Source organism: Sander vitreus, chromosome 18 (genome assembly GCF_031162955.1).
Source record: "Sander vitreus isolate 19-12246 chromosome 18, sanVit1, whole genome shotgun sequence".
NCBI lineage: Eukaryota > Metazoa > Chordata > Actinopteri > Perciformes > Percidae > Sander > Sander vitreus.
In genome coordinates, this window is record NC_135872.1 from 25,533,136 (window position 1) to 25,549,849 (window position 16,714).

Below are 16,714 nucleotides of genomic sequence, written 5' to 3' on the forward strand. Positions count from 1 at the left end.
GCCTCGCAGGTGTTGCTGTTAAAGCATTTTAAATGGATTTTTTACAAAGAAGAGAGAACATTTTTATAAATGATAATGAGATTTGGTAATTGGTTAGGGTTTGAATAAATTACTATTTTTATTTAATATTTTGATCCTTCTTGCCTCTCGAATATAGAGGAGGAGCAACCTCCTCTGCCTCTATGGACCAGCCTCAAATGAGAGAGATCTTTATTGTGCTGCTGTAACATGTAAATTCCTTTTAAATAAATGTAAATTTAAAAGCACCAAATTGGAGATACATGGTTTTCATTGCAAAAGATGGGTATAAATACTTTTTATCTAAAAAGTGACTAGTAACAACAGCTGTCCGTCAAATGTAGTGGAGTAAAAAGTACAATATTTGCCTGTTAGATATAGGGAATTTGCATAAAATGAGTACTTGAGTAAATGTGCTAAGTAACATTCCACAACCGCATTTGAGAATGGCTACTGCCATCTATTTACAACTGGGTTCACATCAGAGCAGCTGGTTTATTAATGACTTCCAACAGTTTAATGGTACACTAAATTCTTTACTAATAATTAAGAAACAATTTGAATTATGGGTTAATGATTAGTTATTTAGTAAGCTAATGGCTTATGATCACACACTGTTGCAAAGTGTATACATTTATTGCATATTGTCAATACAAATATGACATATTATAAATTTGGTGCACATGATAACAGATTGACTTCAATGACCTTTTCTGAAGAATTGTTCCAAATCCACTTCATCATTGGAACTGTATATCTTCCACTTAGCATGTCTGATACTGTGGAGCTGGTGTTATTTGTGATTACATCCATACAACAAAATAATAACACAATATAATAACATTTTCCTGTGTAGAAATCCAATTTGGCAAACTGCCACCCTAACCACCTCACAAGCCCACTCTTGAATTGAAGGCACCCCTTCATTCCTCCATCCTCTTAAAAGAATCTGTCTGCCTATCATTAAACTAGTTTGGACCAAGGGCGTAAATCCCAGGGGGGTCGGGAGGGTCAGGACCCCCTACATCTAAGGGTTGTCCCCCCCTAGAAATATCATTAAAACAATGCTGTGTATTGTAAATAACATAATGATGTATACTTAAAATATCTGTGTAAGCAGAAAAACAATACAACCCCCCAAAAATGCTTTTTAAGTTTAGAAACATTTTGAGTTCCCCCTCCCTTGCCTCACAGTGGTTTGGTCCACTGCCTGCTGTACGTTAGGATCTGCGCTAGACTCACAGTCTCATCGGGTAGTGACAGGAATGTAGTAAGTAGGCGGTTCAAGGCTATTTTATTCACATTAAACATCGGATTAAGTTTTTCTTTTCTCAAATAGAAATGATGCTGAGTAATTAATAAATTAGTCATGACAAAAAAGTTTGCTATGTTAGTGTAATATAATGTAACGTTACCTAGCTTATAGCTTGTTGGATAGAAATGCACTAAGCCTAACGTTATGTGTGTGAACTGATATTAGGGTTAATATTGAAGATCTACAGTTGTGTTTTGCTCAATATGAAGTTAAGTGGCTGATCAGTTAAATATATATCCTCTGTCCCAGACAAAACCTAATATTTATGTGGAGGACGCAAGATCATTTTATAATTATAATATGACCACGTGGTGAACCTATGAACCTAACTCATATTTAGACATCTGACGTTAAAGTTTTGTGTTGTTGTTAAAAATGACAGAGAAAAGAAAAACAGACATAAGATCCTTTTTCAGTAGGCTTACACCAAAACGCAAGTAAGTACAATAAGTCCTCATATCAAGACAATTTGGTAACATCTTTATAAGAATGGGTGCTTATGGAAATACTAACGTCACTATGTCACAGGCAAAGGAGACAGAAAGAACTGAGGAACAGGGAGACCAGGGCCAGTCAGGTGTAGAGTCTCAAGGAGACCAGGGACAGTCAGGTGCAGAGTCTCAGGTAAGTGTGTTGAGCTTAGTTCATATTTTTGGAGGTGTGTGGCTGAGGTCATGGTTAGCAGATGAGCTTTACCAGTGGCTCATTAATTTACATTATGATCAGCTATAAACAAGTGTACAAAAGCATTGTATTTCTTTTATATGGGGACACTTTTTCAAAATAAGTCATTATGTTTTAAGGTATTTTTGTGGCTTGATTATAAACAACTTAGAAATAAATAAATAAATGATTTTAAAGAAGAATATTTCATTCAATTTAGTCAGCTTTTTCATTGAATCAAGAGAAACACTGAAAGGAAGGGTAATGGTACAGTCTCCATGCTACACTAACGATGGTATAAAGGCTTTCCTCTGTGAACACATGTCCTCTATGAGTATAATTGTGGCTGTATTATTTGTATCCTCTTCAAAAATTGCTCTTCAGAAATTTTATGTTTATTGTCCCCCCCCTACTGTTAGATCAGATTTACGCCCATGGTTTGGACCCAACTTTGTATGTGCTTATATATTCCTTTTAGGATTGACCAATCTCCTAGAACAAATAATCTGGGGCTGAATGGAACCTGAGTCCCTTCAATCCAACCAATAGAAGTGATGCATAATCTTGAACTGAAATTATGCACACTCTCACATCGCGTGACATAGTTTTAATATTTCTACAAATTCTGTCCCACTCCTCATCATCCAATGTAATACTCAGATCCCTTCCAATGTCTTTTTGAAGGCTGACCAGGCTCCATCCCCCAGGTTCTGGGAGCTGGTGTTATTGACCATTAGAGTGCAGCATTGTGATTTTTTATTTATTTTATTTTTTAAAGTAAATATTTAAGAGTAACTTAAGAAAAATAATAACAAGAAACATCCAAAGTGTATAATGTATAATTCATGTATCAGGTGTCCTTCTCTTTACTGACAGAGTCAATGTGTTTGTCATCATTGCAGAGGCCTGTCGTACCCTGGTTTGGTAGAGGCAACAATGGGAAACCTCCATACTTGCTGCTCATGGTTCCCCAAGCTGGGTTGGTTGGGCACTGCTTTGAGATGAGCACATGCTGCTGAGCTTGAAGCATTTCCCTGGTGTCTCTCTTCTTGGTACAGAGCAGGTAGATTATCTCCATGATGTTAAGGATCACCGAAATGCCTGAAACCACAAGCATGAAGACAACAAAAATTCTTTTCTCGGTGGGACGAGAAATGTAACACTGGGCACCACTTAAAAGGGCACAAGGTGGAGATATAGTACAGTGGAAGTAGGAGACCATAAACACGGTGCCAAAGATGTAGAATTGGCCCACACTGAATCCCACCTCCAGGATGATCGTGAAGATCAGCTGGGTCATGTAAGTGCAAAAGAGGATACCTGTTATCTTTACCTTCCCTCTGTCATCTGTATACCTTGGCTTTATAAGTACAGTTCCATTTGTGCTGTCCCGCTGCTTCTCCATCATCCTCTTCTCTTTGTGGATGATGTGGACAGCATGGCCTAGGTAGACTAAGGTAGGTGTTGACACAAAGGTGATCTGCAGGACCCAGTAATGAATGTAGGATATTGGGAACATCCAGTTGTAGCAGCCATGTTTACATCCTGGTTCCAAGGTGTCACAGTGGAACTCTGACACTTCGTCTCCCCAGACTTTGTCTGCAGCAGCACCCAGGACAAAGATCCTAAACAGGAAGAGGACGGTCATCCAGATCTTCCCCACCACAGTAGAGTGAGACTGGACCTTGTCTAGCAGTGAGGACATATAAGACCAGTCACCCATGACTGGAAATAAATGTCTGAAGTAGAGGAGAAACACACAGACATTAAAATTATAGTTGTGGATTAAAAAAGACTTGTACTAAAGCATTCTACTCTATATTTTATTTATCAAGGAGTCTGCAATTCCATAAAGACAAGACCTAATTAAATTAAGAGATAAACTTTAAGTGTCTGCAAAAATAATTGAAATGAAAACAACTATAGTCTGTCAGAATCTAGGTTTGTGAAAAAAAGAAAGGCAAGAAAAACAATGCAACAAGTAGGCTTTAAATTTCTATTATTCATAAACCTTTAAGCCTTATCTAGCCATACTTCTAAGAGCACTAACAATTCTCTAAAGAGCCAACTTTTCAAATAAATAAATAAAATTTATTTATTGAAAACCCATTTAGAGAATTGTGTCACCTGTCAGAGGGCTCACTAGATTTATGACAGCACAGCCTGATACCCACTGCAGGGTTTATTGATAGGTCAAAACATCATATTAGATGAATTTCCACTATGTACTGTAGGAAGTGAAGGCTTTAAGAGCATGATTAGTCACATATATGCTCAGAATAGCTAATCAGCAGAGCCAAAAATAAATTAAAAAAATGATAATAATCAGAAGATTTCGTATCTTCTGATTATTATTATTATTATTATACAGTTTTCAGTGGTGATCCAGAATGAAGCAGTGAGTGTACAGTTTTTTTGCTTAGGGTGGAGATTATTTTTTAAATTTGTTTAAAATCTATGGAAAATTCTGCAGCTGCATATTCCGTATGAGCCTGCTAATCACACATAGGACGTGTCAGACACAAGGCTGTACCCCACATCTGCCATAATATTCCCCTTTCTCAGTGGGATGTTATTTGTAAAAGCCTATATGATGAATCTGCTGCTGTTAAGCTAAAGATTATTAATGGACAGAGAATGCCAACAAAATCAAAAGTGCAAGAATATATCCTGCTGTTTGCACTCCTCAAAATGCAAACAAAGTGGTGTAACAACTATTGAAAGCAAACAAGTAAGTAGCAGCTGCATCTGTTGGACACCCTGTTGTGAATTAAACATTTTCCTTCAGATAACATGACCAGTAATATACCTTTGTACAGTTTATTCATAGAGACAAGGGGTGACTTAGGTCAGTGAGGATAGATGGCTCTGAGTCAGTTTTGAAGGGATCATTTATGTGTTTCTTTTTGTCTTTGCTTAAGTCCAACTTTTAGCAGTTTGATAAATGCAGGCCCAGATTTCTAAAGGCTATTGCTTCATAAATACAGTGTAATCTACAGACGTAACACATTTGTCATAGAGTCAAGTTACTATAAATTTGCATCTTAAATATGCTTAGGTAGTAACTTGGAATTGCGACAGATTTTTCCTAATCCATACATCCTCTTTTTTCTTAATGTTAAACAGTTATATTGTACATATTTGTTTCTTTATTGTTTATTAATGTTTAATATGTTAATGTATGCACCAATCATCAAGGCAAATTCCATGTAAGTGTTACTTACTTGGCAATAAATCCTTTTCTGATTCCAATTCTGATTAAAGAAACACCACAATACCTCCTGTGACACAAACACATATTAAAGAACCAGTGAACCAGTTTTGATTTAAGGTTGCAGAAACATAAAATGTACTCACCTGTCAGGCTTCAGATATTATAATTTCTTTTTCATTACAGAAGAGCCAGAGTGCAGGCAACGAAAGATGTGATTCCCTGACCAGGATGAAACTTAAATACCGTTGAGGTCTATGGGCTTGGTCTGACTGACTTAGGCATGGACACTTCAGTCTGCTGTCCACAGCTTCTCGTTTTACTCACTCAAACTCGTGATAATTTTGATGAGTCAGATGAAAAGGTTTCCTCATGCTCAGTTTCGGTAAAGGAAGGCTTGATGACCCATAACACCACATTTTCTATCATTAAGTCACACTGTATGTTTTGCCTTAACTCCCACTTTAATTGACACACCTTACACCCAGACTGTATGCATCTAAAAAGGAGGATATGCAATTGCAACATCAGAATCAGAATCAGAAAGGGTTTTATTGCCAAGTACGTTTTTTAACACATACAAGGAATTTGTTTTGGTGTTGTTGGTGCACGTCACACATTCTTTAGATGGAATATTAAACAATATAAGTATAGGTATAAACAATTTAAGTATAATTATATGTACACAGTATGTATTAAATTAAATAAAAAATAAAGATAGAAATAAAAAAATAAATAAAGAGCAAATAGCATTACAGCAGAGAGGATAGTGGCATGAAGAGCCAGGGGTAGAGAGTCAGGGTGGTTTCCGGGCCTTGTTAATAAGGCTAGTGGCGGAGGGGGTGACGTGAGGTTTTGGTCCTGATGGACCTCAGCCTCCTGCCAGAGGGGAGTGTCTCAAAGAGTTTGTGTCCGGGGTGGGAGGGATCGGCCACAATCTTTCCAGCACGCTTCAGAGTCCTGGTGGCGTATAGGTCCTGGAGTGGTGGCAGATTGCAGCCAATCATCTTCTCTGCAGACCGAATGACAGAATGACTGCAGTCTGCCCTTGTCCTTGGCAGTGGCAGCAGCGTACCAGATGGTGATGGAGGATGTGAGGATGGACTCAATGATGGCTGTGTAGAAGTGCACCATCATTGTCTTTGGCAGGTTGAATTTCTTCAGCTGCCGCAGGAAGTACATCCTCTGTTGTGCTTTCTTGACAAGGGAGCTGATGTTCAGCTCCCACTTGAGGTCTTGGGAGATGGTAGTTCCCAGGAAGCGGAAAGACTCCACAGTTTCAATTGTTGAGCCACAGAGGGTGATAGGGGCAGGTGGGGCTGGGTTCTTCCTGAAGTCCACAACCATCTCCACTGTCTTTAGAGCGTTGAGCTCTAGATTGTTTTGGTTGCACCAGGTCACCAGGTGGTCAGTCTCCCACCTGTAGGCAAAAAACACCAAAGACCGACAAAAGGTTACTGGGAGCCAGCTACAGATCACCACGAGCCAGTAGCGGAGTGGCAATCGGGAGAGTTGGGACTTTTCCCGGTGGGCCGGTAGTGTTTTGAGGCCGCAAGGGCCGGTCTGATAATAGTTATACATTGCAAGTTCTTAGCAACACCATTCGGCAGCCTGGTGTGCGGCTAATCAGAAAGCACTAACGAAGTGCAGGTCACAAACATGTCTAGGATTTTCAGAAATATAGGGGGATCAGTGAGCAGCCCCTCCCTAAATGGCATAGCCCTGATCGGCCTATGACATAAAGCCATCGAATACCTCTTTTTTTCTCGTCATGTTTGGTAGTCTATCTGCAACGTTAACAGACAGTGTGTGAGTCTAGTAATTGAAAGCCAAACAAGAAAAGGGAAAGGTGGCGCTGAGAAGGTCAGACTCAAAAGGAAAAAAATGATGGGGGAGGAGGCAGCAAAATGCTCCAAAATAACGGACATGTTCTGCGCATCAACGAGTAAAGATACTATAGGTGAAATAAGCTAACTTTGCTAAGCAACTAATGTTACAGCTAGGCACAGATGGGAATTAGCACCAGCTACCAGCCAGCCAAAAGCTTGTGAAATTTGAAAGTAGCTTGTGGTAAATATGAGACAAATTAATGGTTTACTATTAAATTGCGCTTGAATTTGTCCTTCAATGGTTGGCAGATGTTCCTAGTTTTAAAATGAGTAACTTCCCTTGGCTGCTGCTATGTTAAGTATATAAGGATTATGACGCTAACACTAGCAGAAGTTAATGCATGTTCGAGCAAGGTGACTGTGAAAATTCACGACATGGCCATTGTATGTGGATTTCTATCACACAAACTTACGTCACAGACCACTCATAACTCCACACCATGATGTTGGAGGTACAAACAATATCTTTGAGAGTTTTGGTTGATTTGACCATCAGTTAACTTCGATACAGGCACCTTACTTTGGATAGACAATACAATAGCAATATTTCGTAGGAGTTAACATAAAAATCTAGACTGAAGTAACTCAACAGTAGTGTTCTAAAGATGTCAAATAGGTCCTTATAGTTACCAAGATGATAGCTAAGGAGCCAGAAGTAAACACACATGGATAGCTATAAAAACTGTGCTTTCATTATACAGCTAAACATGACATAATACTTTTATAACCTTTGAGCCAGCTCCTTACTATGTGATTGCATGGCGATGCAGCTTGTGTTTGCACCTCCAACAGCATGGCATACCTGTTATCACCCACAAATATCCTCAATGTATGTTTGTGTCAAAGAATTGCATTGAACTTATCCAAATGCTGTAACATTCATTATCTTGCTGTACGAAAACATGTTCACATTTGTAAGCGACTATGTCCTGTCCTTGTTCTTTTTAGCTCCCACAGTATCAGAGCTCAGTCAGACTCAGCCCAGTGATGAAACTGGTGAGACAGAGCTAGGAGGAGAAACCACAGCTACAGTCACAGGTGTGCACATTGCACAATGTTATTTATGAGTGCAACAGGGTATAATGTATTTATTTTTTTATTTTTTATTTTATTTATTTCAGGACAATGCACATTAGATGAACATGTACAGAAGTACACGTAAAAGTGCCAGATTGTAGCCCAAGGGCTAATTTCCATCTATAGTCCATTCATCAGGTAGATATTACAATAAAAAGGACAAAAGATATACAGCAGCAACATTTGCTATATCAAACTAAGTAAAACAGGATGAAAGAAAAGAAATGCAGGATAATTCATTAGTCAATGTGACACAATTCATTAGTATGCTCCATCGAACTAACACGGCACAGCATACAGGTGGAGATGACCACATGCTTGGTTAGCTCCAAGCCAGATCCAAGACCAAACATATACAGCAATAACATTTGTTATATAAAACAGGGAGAAACAAAATGATAAAAAAAATAAACAAGACAAATCATTAGTAAATGTTAAAATGGAGACACAATTCATTAATACGCTCTACTGGGCTAATACGGTACAGCATGCAGTCAGAGGTGGTTGCACGTTTGGTTAGCTCTGAGCCACACCTTTACCTGGCTCTTAAAGGTGGCCAGAGTGGGGCATTCCCTTATAGTTGGGGGTACTGTGTTCCATAATGCACTACCTTTAATAGATAGTGCATTATGGCTGAAAGAGGTTTTTCTAAAAGGGACCTCACAGTCCCTGTTTACAACAGCTCTGGTGATCCGAGTCTGTCTGTATTTAATAAACTCTTGCAGTGGTGGTGGCACCAAGCCATGTAGTACTTTATAAATTAAGCATATTGAGGAAAATTTACAAAAATTATCAAAACTCAGTAAGTTGTATTTTTCTAAGATCTTACAATGATGATAAGAAAAAGGTTTTTTATCTAGAGTTTTGAGTGCCTTTTTGTACAAAAGCTCAACTGGTTTTAGGATAGTAGAACCCGACATAGACCAGCTGGTGATGCAGTAGTTCAGATGTCAAAATATCATCGAGTGAAGGAACATCAGAGCAGCTGCATCTGACAGAGATCCTCTAATTTGCTTAAAATTAAAAAGATTGAATTGAATTCTTTTGGATATCATTAGATTAAGAGCTGTTGAAAGGACACGTGCTGCCTCCTCAGGATTTTTTGCTTCCGTAAAAATTACAGCGTCGTCGGCGTAAAGCTGGACATCAACATGTAAACAGTATTCAGGTAAATCATTAATATATAATGAAAATAAAATGGGCCCCAGTATGGACCCTTGAGGGACTCCTACTGGACAACCCATGTAAGCAGAACTAACCCCGCCCACCACGGTGCATTGCTCTCTATGAGACAAATACGAATGAAACCAATTAATTGCTTGAACCAAAAAATCAAAATGGGACAATTTAGATAGCGGCACGTCGTGATTGACTGTGTCAAAAGCTCTTTTTAAATCTAGGAATACGGAACCAACACATCGATTTTTATCTACCTGACATTTTGATTTTTTCCATGAACATAGCCAATGCAGTCTTGGTTGAATGGCATGGCCTAAATCCAAACTGCATAGGATGTAAAGATATTTGGCTATTGCTAAGGAATTCAATAATTTGTTTAGTAACCCATTTTTCAATTATTTGTAAAATTATTATTATTATATTATTAATGTAGTTCATGAGCAAAATATAATATTGCAGAAGTGCATTGATGAAAATAAAAAGAATGAATGAACTTAATGAATGTAGCATATGGAGAGATATAGGTAAAGTTGTGCTATAGTAGAAAAAAATCTGAATTGTGTTGTATCATAACATAATTATGGTCATTATCGATTTTTTTGCACACCCCTACCTGTTTATCTGTGTTTTTAAAGAAGCCATGTTTGTAATTTTGTTCATGCTTTACATGTTTGTGTTTTGTCACACAAAATTCATCCAGAAAAATGTTATCCCATCAGCTCATAAACTTGTGCATGATTAATTATAAATCAGAATGTGGCCACCAGATCAGCACACAGAAAGAGTCACCCAGTTAATAGTCTATATCCTTGACGTTCCACTTCCGTAATTGCTCTGGAAAATCCACCGGATTTCACTCATTCAGGCCGGATATCCGTTGCCTTGGGCTTCCTTTGTTTTGGCATTTTAAACTCCGGTCGATTTATGAGGACTATGGTTAACCTTTTCTCAGATCTCTGCAAGATAAGTCCAGACAGCTAACTAGACTGTTTGTCCAATCTGAGTTTTCTGTTGCATGACAAGTTTAAAACAACTTTTGAACGTACACATTCCACCACAACAAGTTCCTTCCGAGCCTATTTTGCAGCGGCACTGCGGCTTTTCTCCGGTGCCCAAGACGATCGTGATTGTTTTAAAGAAATGCCAATAAATCAGAGTAAGTTTTCCACCCATCTCCAAATGCTACAGATGCACAGCATAAATGAGTACACCCATACTAAATTTGACTAAAAAGAGGAATAAAAAAATCATCTTTTGGAAATTGAACTTAATTTAAAAAAATGAGGAAAAATCCAACATTTAAGGACACCAGTTTTCTTTGTGAATGAATTGTAAATGATATTATGGAAAGTACCCCATGCCAATCTCTAGGTATGGTGAAGGGTATGTGATGATGTGGGGCTATTTTAATTCCAAAGGAATCAGGATGCATAGTATCCTGGATCCATGAAATAACTGGCCTTTAAAAATACAAATCTGCCTGCCTCTATGGGAATTTAACATAGGGGTGTACTTACTTATGCCCACTGTATTTTAAGGAAGAACATTTATTTATTCACGATACATTATTCATTCACAAAGAAAATTGGTGTTCTTAAAGGTTGGATTTTTCCTCATTTTTTTAATTAAGGCATTAAGATCAATTTCCAAAAGATGATTTTTTTATTCCTCTTTTTAGTCAAATTTAGCATGGGTGTACTCATTTATGCTGAGCACTGTATGTGGAGTAGCCAGACTCTCCTCCAGCGCGCTTTGGAGGAGGGTCTGGCAAAGCAAGACTACCCAGTTAATGGCACCGTCACATGATCCAGCCAAGTTTGGGCAAAAGGAGACCACAGTTCCCGATATCCCACTGGAAATTGACAGGGGCACAGAGGCCACCCAACAGACGCCTACATACTGGCTAGCAGGATGCCCAGCAGAGAAGTTGCAGTCAGTGTTTAATTCCTACAAGCATGCCTCAATGCCCCCTCTGAGATAGAAACGGAGATGGACGCAGAAATGGTCTTGCTTGTCCACATGGTCGAGATTGTTCAGATCACTATTTGCAGAATTAAACTACACTTTTCCTGGAGGAAATTACCTACTCCGAGACAGGGCTTCAAGATCAGGTGATAAAACAGGACCCACCTGTTATGTTACATTGTATTATAGTGGTACAGTACATATGCCCTAATTAAACTTAAATTAAATTAGCAAAAATCAAAAGGTTTGGAGTTTTCATGGCCTCTGGATTTCTGCCATTTTGCCTGACTGATGAATTCAGCCTTGGCTGCAGTGTTTTAGAGCAACGCATTCTCATGAACGGGTTCGTATGATATCGGAAGAAAATTTAAGCACACTCATTTGTATAATATCCTACGAAATTAGGCACGTGAAGACCGATCAAATGACAGTTAAGTTTAGCGGTCTTTACAGTTAAAGCGTAGTTAATAGTGCGTAGTTTCTGTCGCCCGCGTGAGGATTTCTAAATAATGACAACAACACTGTCGGCGCATCCACATGACACAAGCCTTTTTTGATCGCGCACCACCTCCACCCTCCATGCAGTTGTTAGTATTGTTTATCCCATCAAATCAAGGAGGACTCTTCAGAGGAGGTAATTATCTTGTAATGTTTTATGTCCTCTTTGTCTCCAAAGCTGAACGTTGCTGTTGTTGACCTTGCGGTGACATTAAACACATCACTAGAGCTGCTGCACACGAATGACGCCGGACTACACCATTTTGTAAACAAAGCCATACAGAGAAATTAAGTCGACAAAAGGATTGAAAAACTCCCGGGACACGAAAATTGATTTCCTGGGTGAAAATCTTGTCTTTTTCCACCAGGACATGAACTATGCTCCCCCAGGTTGAAAGCCCTGTAATCCAGCCATCCACCCTGACCTTCTCCTTACACGGTCCAGAGCACTTTTATACAGCTTAGAGCAATGTGGTGAATTTGGAAAGAAATACGTGGAATATATACAAATTACAGTGATTTACTTTTCAGAGCTATATGTTAGCATAAACTTCAGCATGTTGCTCAGGGGTATATGACACATGGAGCAGCTAAATTTGGTGTCAGTTATGGTCAGCGGTGGGTGTAATTTCCAAGCATCAGTCCATTTGAACCCCTACACAGTGATAGTCATATGCTAAGGGACTTTGGGCAGGGTTAGTGAGACCTAGGAGGAATCAGATTTTGCAATGTTAGCCTGAATCAGATTTTGCAATGTCAGCCTGAATTACAAGAGGGAAGTGAGAGAACCTCAGTCGCAGGGACTGACTGAACAAGGCAGTGGTCATAACTGAGGTAGGAACATTTATTACTGTGTGTAGAGTTAATATATCATATTATATATATATATATATATATAATTTAATTTCATTATTTGATTAATTAAGACATTGATTGTTACGTTGACGTGATTAATGTCTTGGGTAGCAAAATGTTGCAAAACCTTGTTATAAAATGTTATTAACACCTAAGAAATATGTCTTTGTAAGTAATAAGTGTCTCGAGATGGTCTAACTGTGATTTCAGATACAATCAGTCTGATAATATTAGCATTGGTGTCAGCCAATCATTCAAAATTCTTATAGAATAAAAAAATATATACTGGCATTATGCCTTATGGAAATTTGGGACTGCAAACAACATATTTCTATCCTATAGTCCTCCTATCTATAAAACTGGTGTTGATTATTTGATTTATTAGGTAGACTGGCTCCTTAGCAACACTTAGAGGAAGTTTCCCTCACCACCCAAGGTTTCTTTAGAAATTATAGTGTGGTCTAGACCTACTCTATCTGTAAAGTGTCTTGATATAACTCTTGATATGATTTGATACTATACATAAAATTGAATTGAATTAGAATGTGTACTTTCATGTCTTTTGTGGTATCTTTGTAACCTATCTAGAAATAAAGTCTTTTTTCTATCTATCTTGCAAGCTACTTTTTCTTGCAAGCTACTTTTTCTGAGAGAGCTACACTGTATTCAGAGGTACTGCTGCTTTGATTTGTGAGACAAAAAGAAAACTACATTGTATATTCTAAATGACAGATGCATGTTCCAAAAGCCTTACTTTAAAATCCTTTAAAATCACAGTTTAGCGATCAGTTATACATTTTTCTACCATATGACCCATGGTATACATATACATATTCCTATGAATGAAATAGCAATGTAACGTTATAGCAATTATTTAATTTTAAAACTTAGGATACATATACCCCAGTTGCCGATAGGGGGGGGGACAAACGGGTCTGTTGTCCAGGGTAGGGGGGTCAAGGTCAAGGTCAAGGTCAAGGTAAACTTTATTATCCCACAAGGGGAAATTCATGTAGTCATTCATTACGCGTCCTTGTCACAATATATTCTCTAAACATATATACACCACAGACAAGCCAATAAGCATGTATAGAGAAGAGAATAACAATGCTACAGAAATGACAGAAGTCAACAATAACAATAAAAAAAAAACAATACTACAAAAAGACAAAGACAATCCGACATCTGACGTTTATGATATGAAAAGAAAAAGACTAATATTATCAGGTAGCTAAAAATTAAAAAAATAATAACTAGGAGTGGTTATCAAAATTTTTTTGATCTACCATCCAGTTAAAGTGCCAGTACGGGATTAAAGTGCCTGCGATTGTGCCTCATTAAATTATGTAATAATAAAAAAATAATAATAATTAAAATAGGCCTATTTGTGGAAAAAATATATAATATTTGAGTTACATAAAAGCTTTTTATTTGTTTTCTTCCTAATTGTCCTTGAAATAGTGGTCAAGAACCCCCCCACCCCCAACACAAAAATGGTTTGGCCACTGATCAAAATTTGATGTTGTCATTTGATTTTTACTATCAAGATTTTTCTTGTAATTCTGCCATGTTATCTCAATGTCTCAATTTTCACCTTGAATTGTGTGTAAAATGTTCCACACAAGTCAAGTTGGCTCACACTGACTTGACTGACATGAATTCTGCTATGTCTTTGGTCAACTGTGTTCATCATTGCCTTCTTTGTCTTCTCTCTCATAGGCTATCATCATGGGGGAGTGGTCCTTGTTGTCTGATTTGTTGGACAAGGTGCAGTCACACTCCACTATAGTAGGGAAGGTCTGGATGAGTGTTCTTTTCCTCTTTAGGATCTTTATCCTAGCTGCTGGTGTAGATAAAATATGGGGAGATGAACAAGCAAACATGAACTGTAACACCTACAGCCCTGGCTGCAGGAACGCCTGCTATGATCGATCCTTCCCCATGTCTCACACACGCTTCTGGGTCCTCCAGATCCTCATTGTCTCCACTCCAACAATCATTTATTTGGGCCACGTCCTGCTGGTGATTCGCAGAGAAAACAAGCTAAGGAGACGCCTGGAGCAGAAACTTGGTAAAAATGGGAAGGTTAAAGCTCCAAAGTATTCAGATGAACATGGCAAGGTACAGCTCAAGGGTATCCTGCTGGTCAGCTACCTGATGCAGCTGCTGTTCAAGATCCTGCTTGAAGTGGCATTCATCGTAGGTCAGTACTACCTCTATGGCTTTATACTTATGCCTAGTAAGATTTCATATTCCGACTATCCCTGTCCATCATCGGTAGACTGCTTTATAAGTCGTCCCACAGAGAAAACCATCTTCATTGTCTTTATGTTGGCAATGACCGTCCTCTCTGTGATCCTCAACATCATTGAGATGTTCTACCTACTGATCTCAAAAATGAAGGAGAAGAAAAGGAGAAGCAGTGGCTCAGAGATGTACTGCCTCAACAAACCAAACCACAATTCAGCTGAGGGAGTTACATGTTGTTGAAGGACTGTGAACAGAGATATTTAGCTTTAAGTTGGATCCGGATCCTTGCTTCTTGCTTTGCTCAAGGTTATTAGACATAAATATTGAGTTAAGTCACATCCAGTTTTTAATTGTCAGAGTACTGTACTGTATCTTATGCACCAACAGTAATACATCATATATTTTACTTTTACTTGAGGCTTTACATAAATCAGGTATGTGGCAAGTACCAGGATGGATTGTATTCAACCATATCTATCAAATTGTACAGAAGTGGTCGATGTGAACATGACATTATCGGATCCAAGAATATTAAATGTGTATGTGTAATTAATTACCAGTAAAATTGTGTTTTTATTTCAACATCTATCTGTTGAGTTACAATTTTTCTCAGTAGCTTTGGTACATTTCTCAGATCACAAGTGACACTCTCAAAACTGTTTGTTCAACTTCACATGATCTAATCACTTGTGCACAAGATAAAGCAATTCATCATTGTTTTGGTCAAATAGCAATTGCTTTTGTACATGGATGTAATTGATCATGTGCAATTGTCTGCCTTTTTTTTTACATGATCAATTGATTATGATATGTTGATCAAAATATAATCTACTGGATATTTGTTGAATTGTCTTTCCCCCAAAACATCTAGGCATAAATTCATTTTTTAAATGCAAAATGGTTGAACTCATTGTCATAATCGGTCAAGCAAGTTTTCCATTCAGAAAAAAGTGTTTCCTGTGGTAACCTTTTCAATGTTGACATAGTATTTTTCTTCTTTGTGCTATAAAGTAGTTTTGTGTTTTTCTTTCTGAATCCCAATGACACTGTAATTTTTGATGAAAACCAAAAAATAAATGTAAATCCTCTCTTGCAATCCTAATCTCACATACAATAATGTGTGACTTTGTACTGTTGAAATGTATGAATTCCATACAGAAAAAGTGCAGCCTTGTGCATTTTCGATTTTTGTCATCAAAAATGTAGCCATAGTGTCCATCAGAAAATACCTAAAGAGTACAATTTTATATTGACAAAACTAAGCATCTTCTTTGTGAAAAATGACAATGACATTCTGATTAGAGTGCGGATCAGGCCGCATTTTTCTGTCCGAGCCCGGCTCGCGTCCGACAGAGCAGTAACCGAGCCCGGCCCGAGTCCGACAGGCATTAAGATATTTATGTCTGAGCCCGACCGAGCCCTACACAGTTAAAATCCCAAAAAAATTCTCATACTAATGATACATGTACGTTTGTAGGAAGGCATTCGGAAATGTCAACAGATGGGCGCATTGGCGCACACGGGGCAACAAGCGCACGTTAACACAGGCGCGTACCTACATAATAAGCTTTTTTAAATTTAAAATGTTCAATGCCTTATCGCGCTGATGTGACCGAGCCCGACCTGAACCCGAACATCATTTCTAAATAGCTGTCCGAACCCGACGGGCTCGGTTCGGGTATCCATCCTCTAATTCTGATGGCACTGACGTGTTCAGTGACATAAAGATTTACTTTGGAATGGACTAGAGATTTTGAGCAAGTTACAGGCTTTTGCCTGTAACGTTGCCTGTAA

The 16,714-nt window shown here is 38.2% G+C and overlaps 2 protein-coding genes across 3 annotated transcripts; one reads left to right on the plus strand and one right to left on the minus strand.

Moving 5' to 3' along the window:
- Nucleotides 1-635: 635 nt before the first annotated feature.
- Nucleotides 636-5,497, minus strand: LOC144533512 (gap junction Cx32.2 protein-like). Of its 2 annotated transcripts, XM_078274916.1 has the most exons (3): nt 5,354-5,497; nt 5,221-5,277; nt 636-3,735 (listed from the first exon to the last, which is right to left on the minus strand). In XM_078274916.1, the coding sequence occupies exon 3, from the start codon at nt 3,717-3,719 to the stop codon at nt 2,847-2,849; it is 873 nt and encodes a 290-aa protein (XP_078131042.1). In that variant the 5' UTR covers nt 3,720-3,735; nt 5,221-5,277; nt 5,354-5,497; the 3' UTR covers nt 636-2,846. The 2 variants fall into 2 exon arrangements, with proteins under 2 accessions (XP_078131042.1, XP_078131044.1); XM_078274918.1 differs by lacking the exon at nt 5,221-5,277.
- Nucleotides 5,498-12,576: 7,079 nt separating this feature from the next.
- LOC144533671 (gap junction Cx32.2 protein-like) lies at nt 12,577-16,027 on the plus strand. Its single transcript, XM_078275201.1, has 2 exons — nt 12,577-12,649; nt 14,390-16,027. The coding sequence occupies exon 2, from the start codon at nt 14,399-14,401 to the stop codon at nt 15,158-15,160; it is 762 nt and encodes a 253-aa protein (XP_078131327.1). The 5' UTR covers nt 12,577-12,649; nt 14,390-14,398; the 3' UTR covers nt 15,161-16,027.
- Nucleotides 16,028-16,714: the final 687 nt, after the last annotated feature.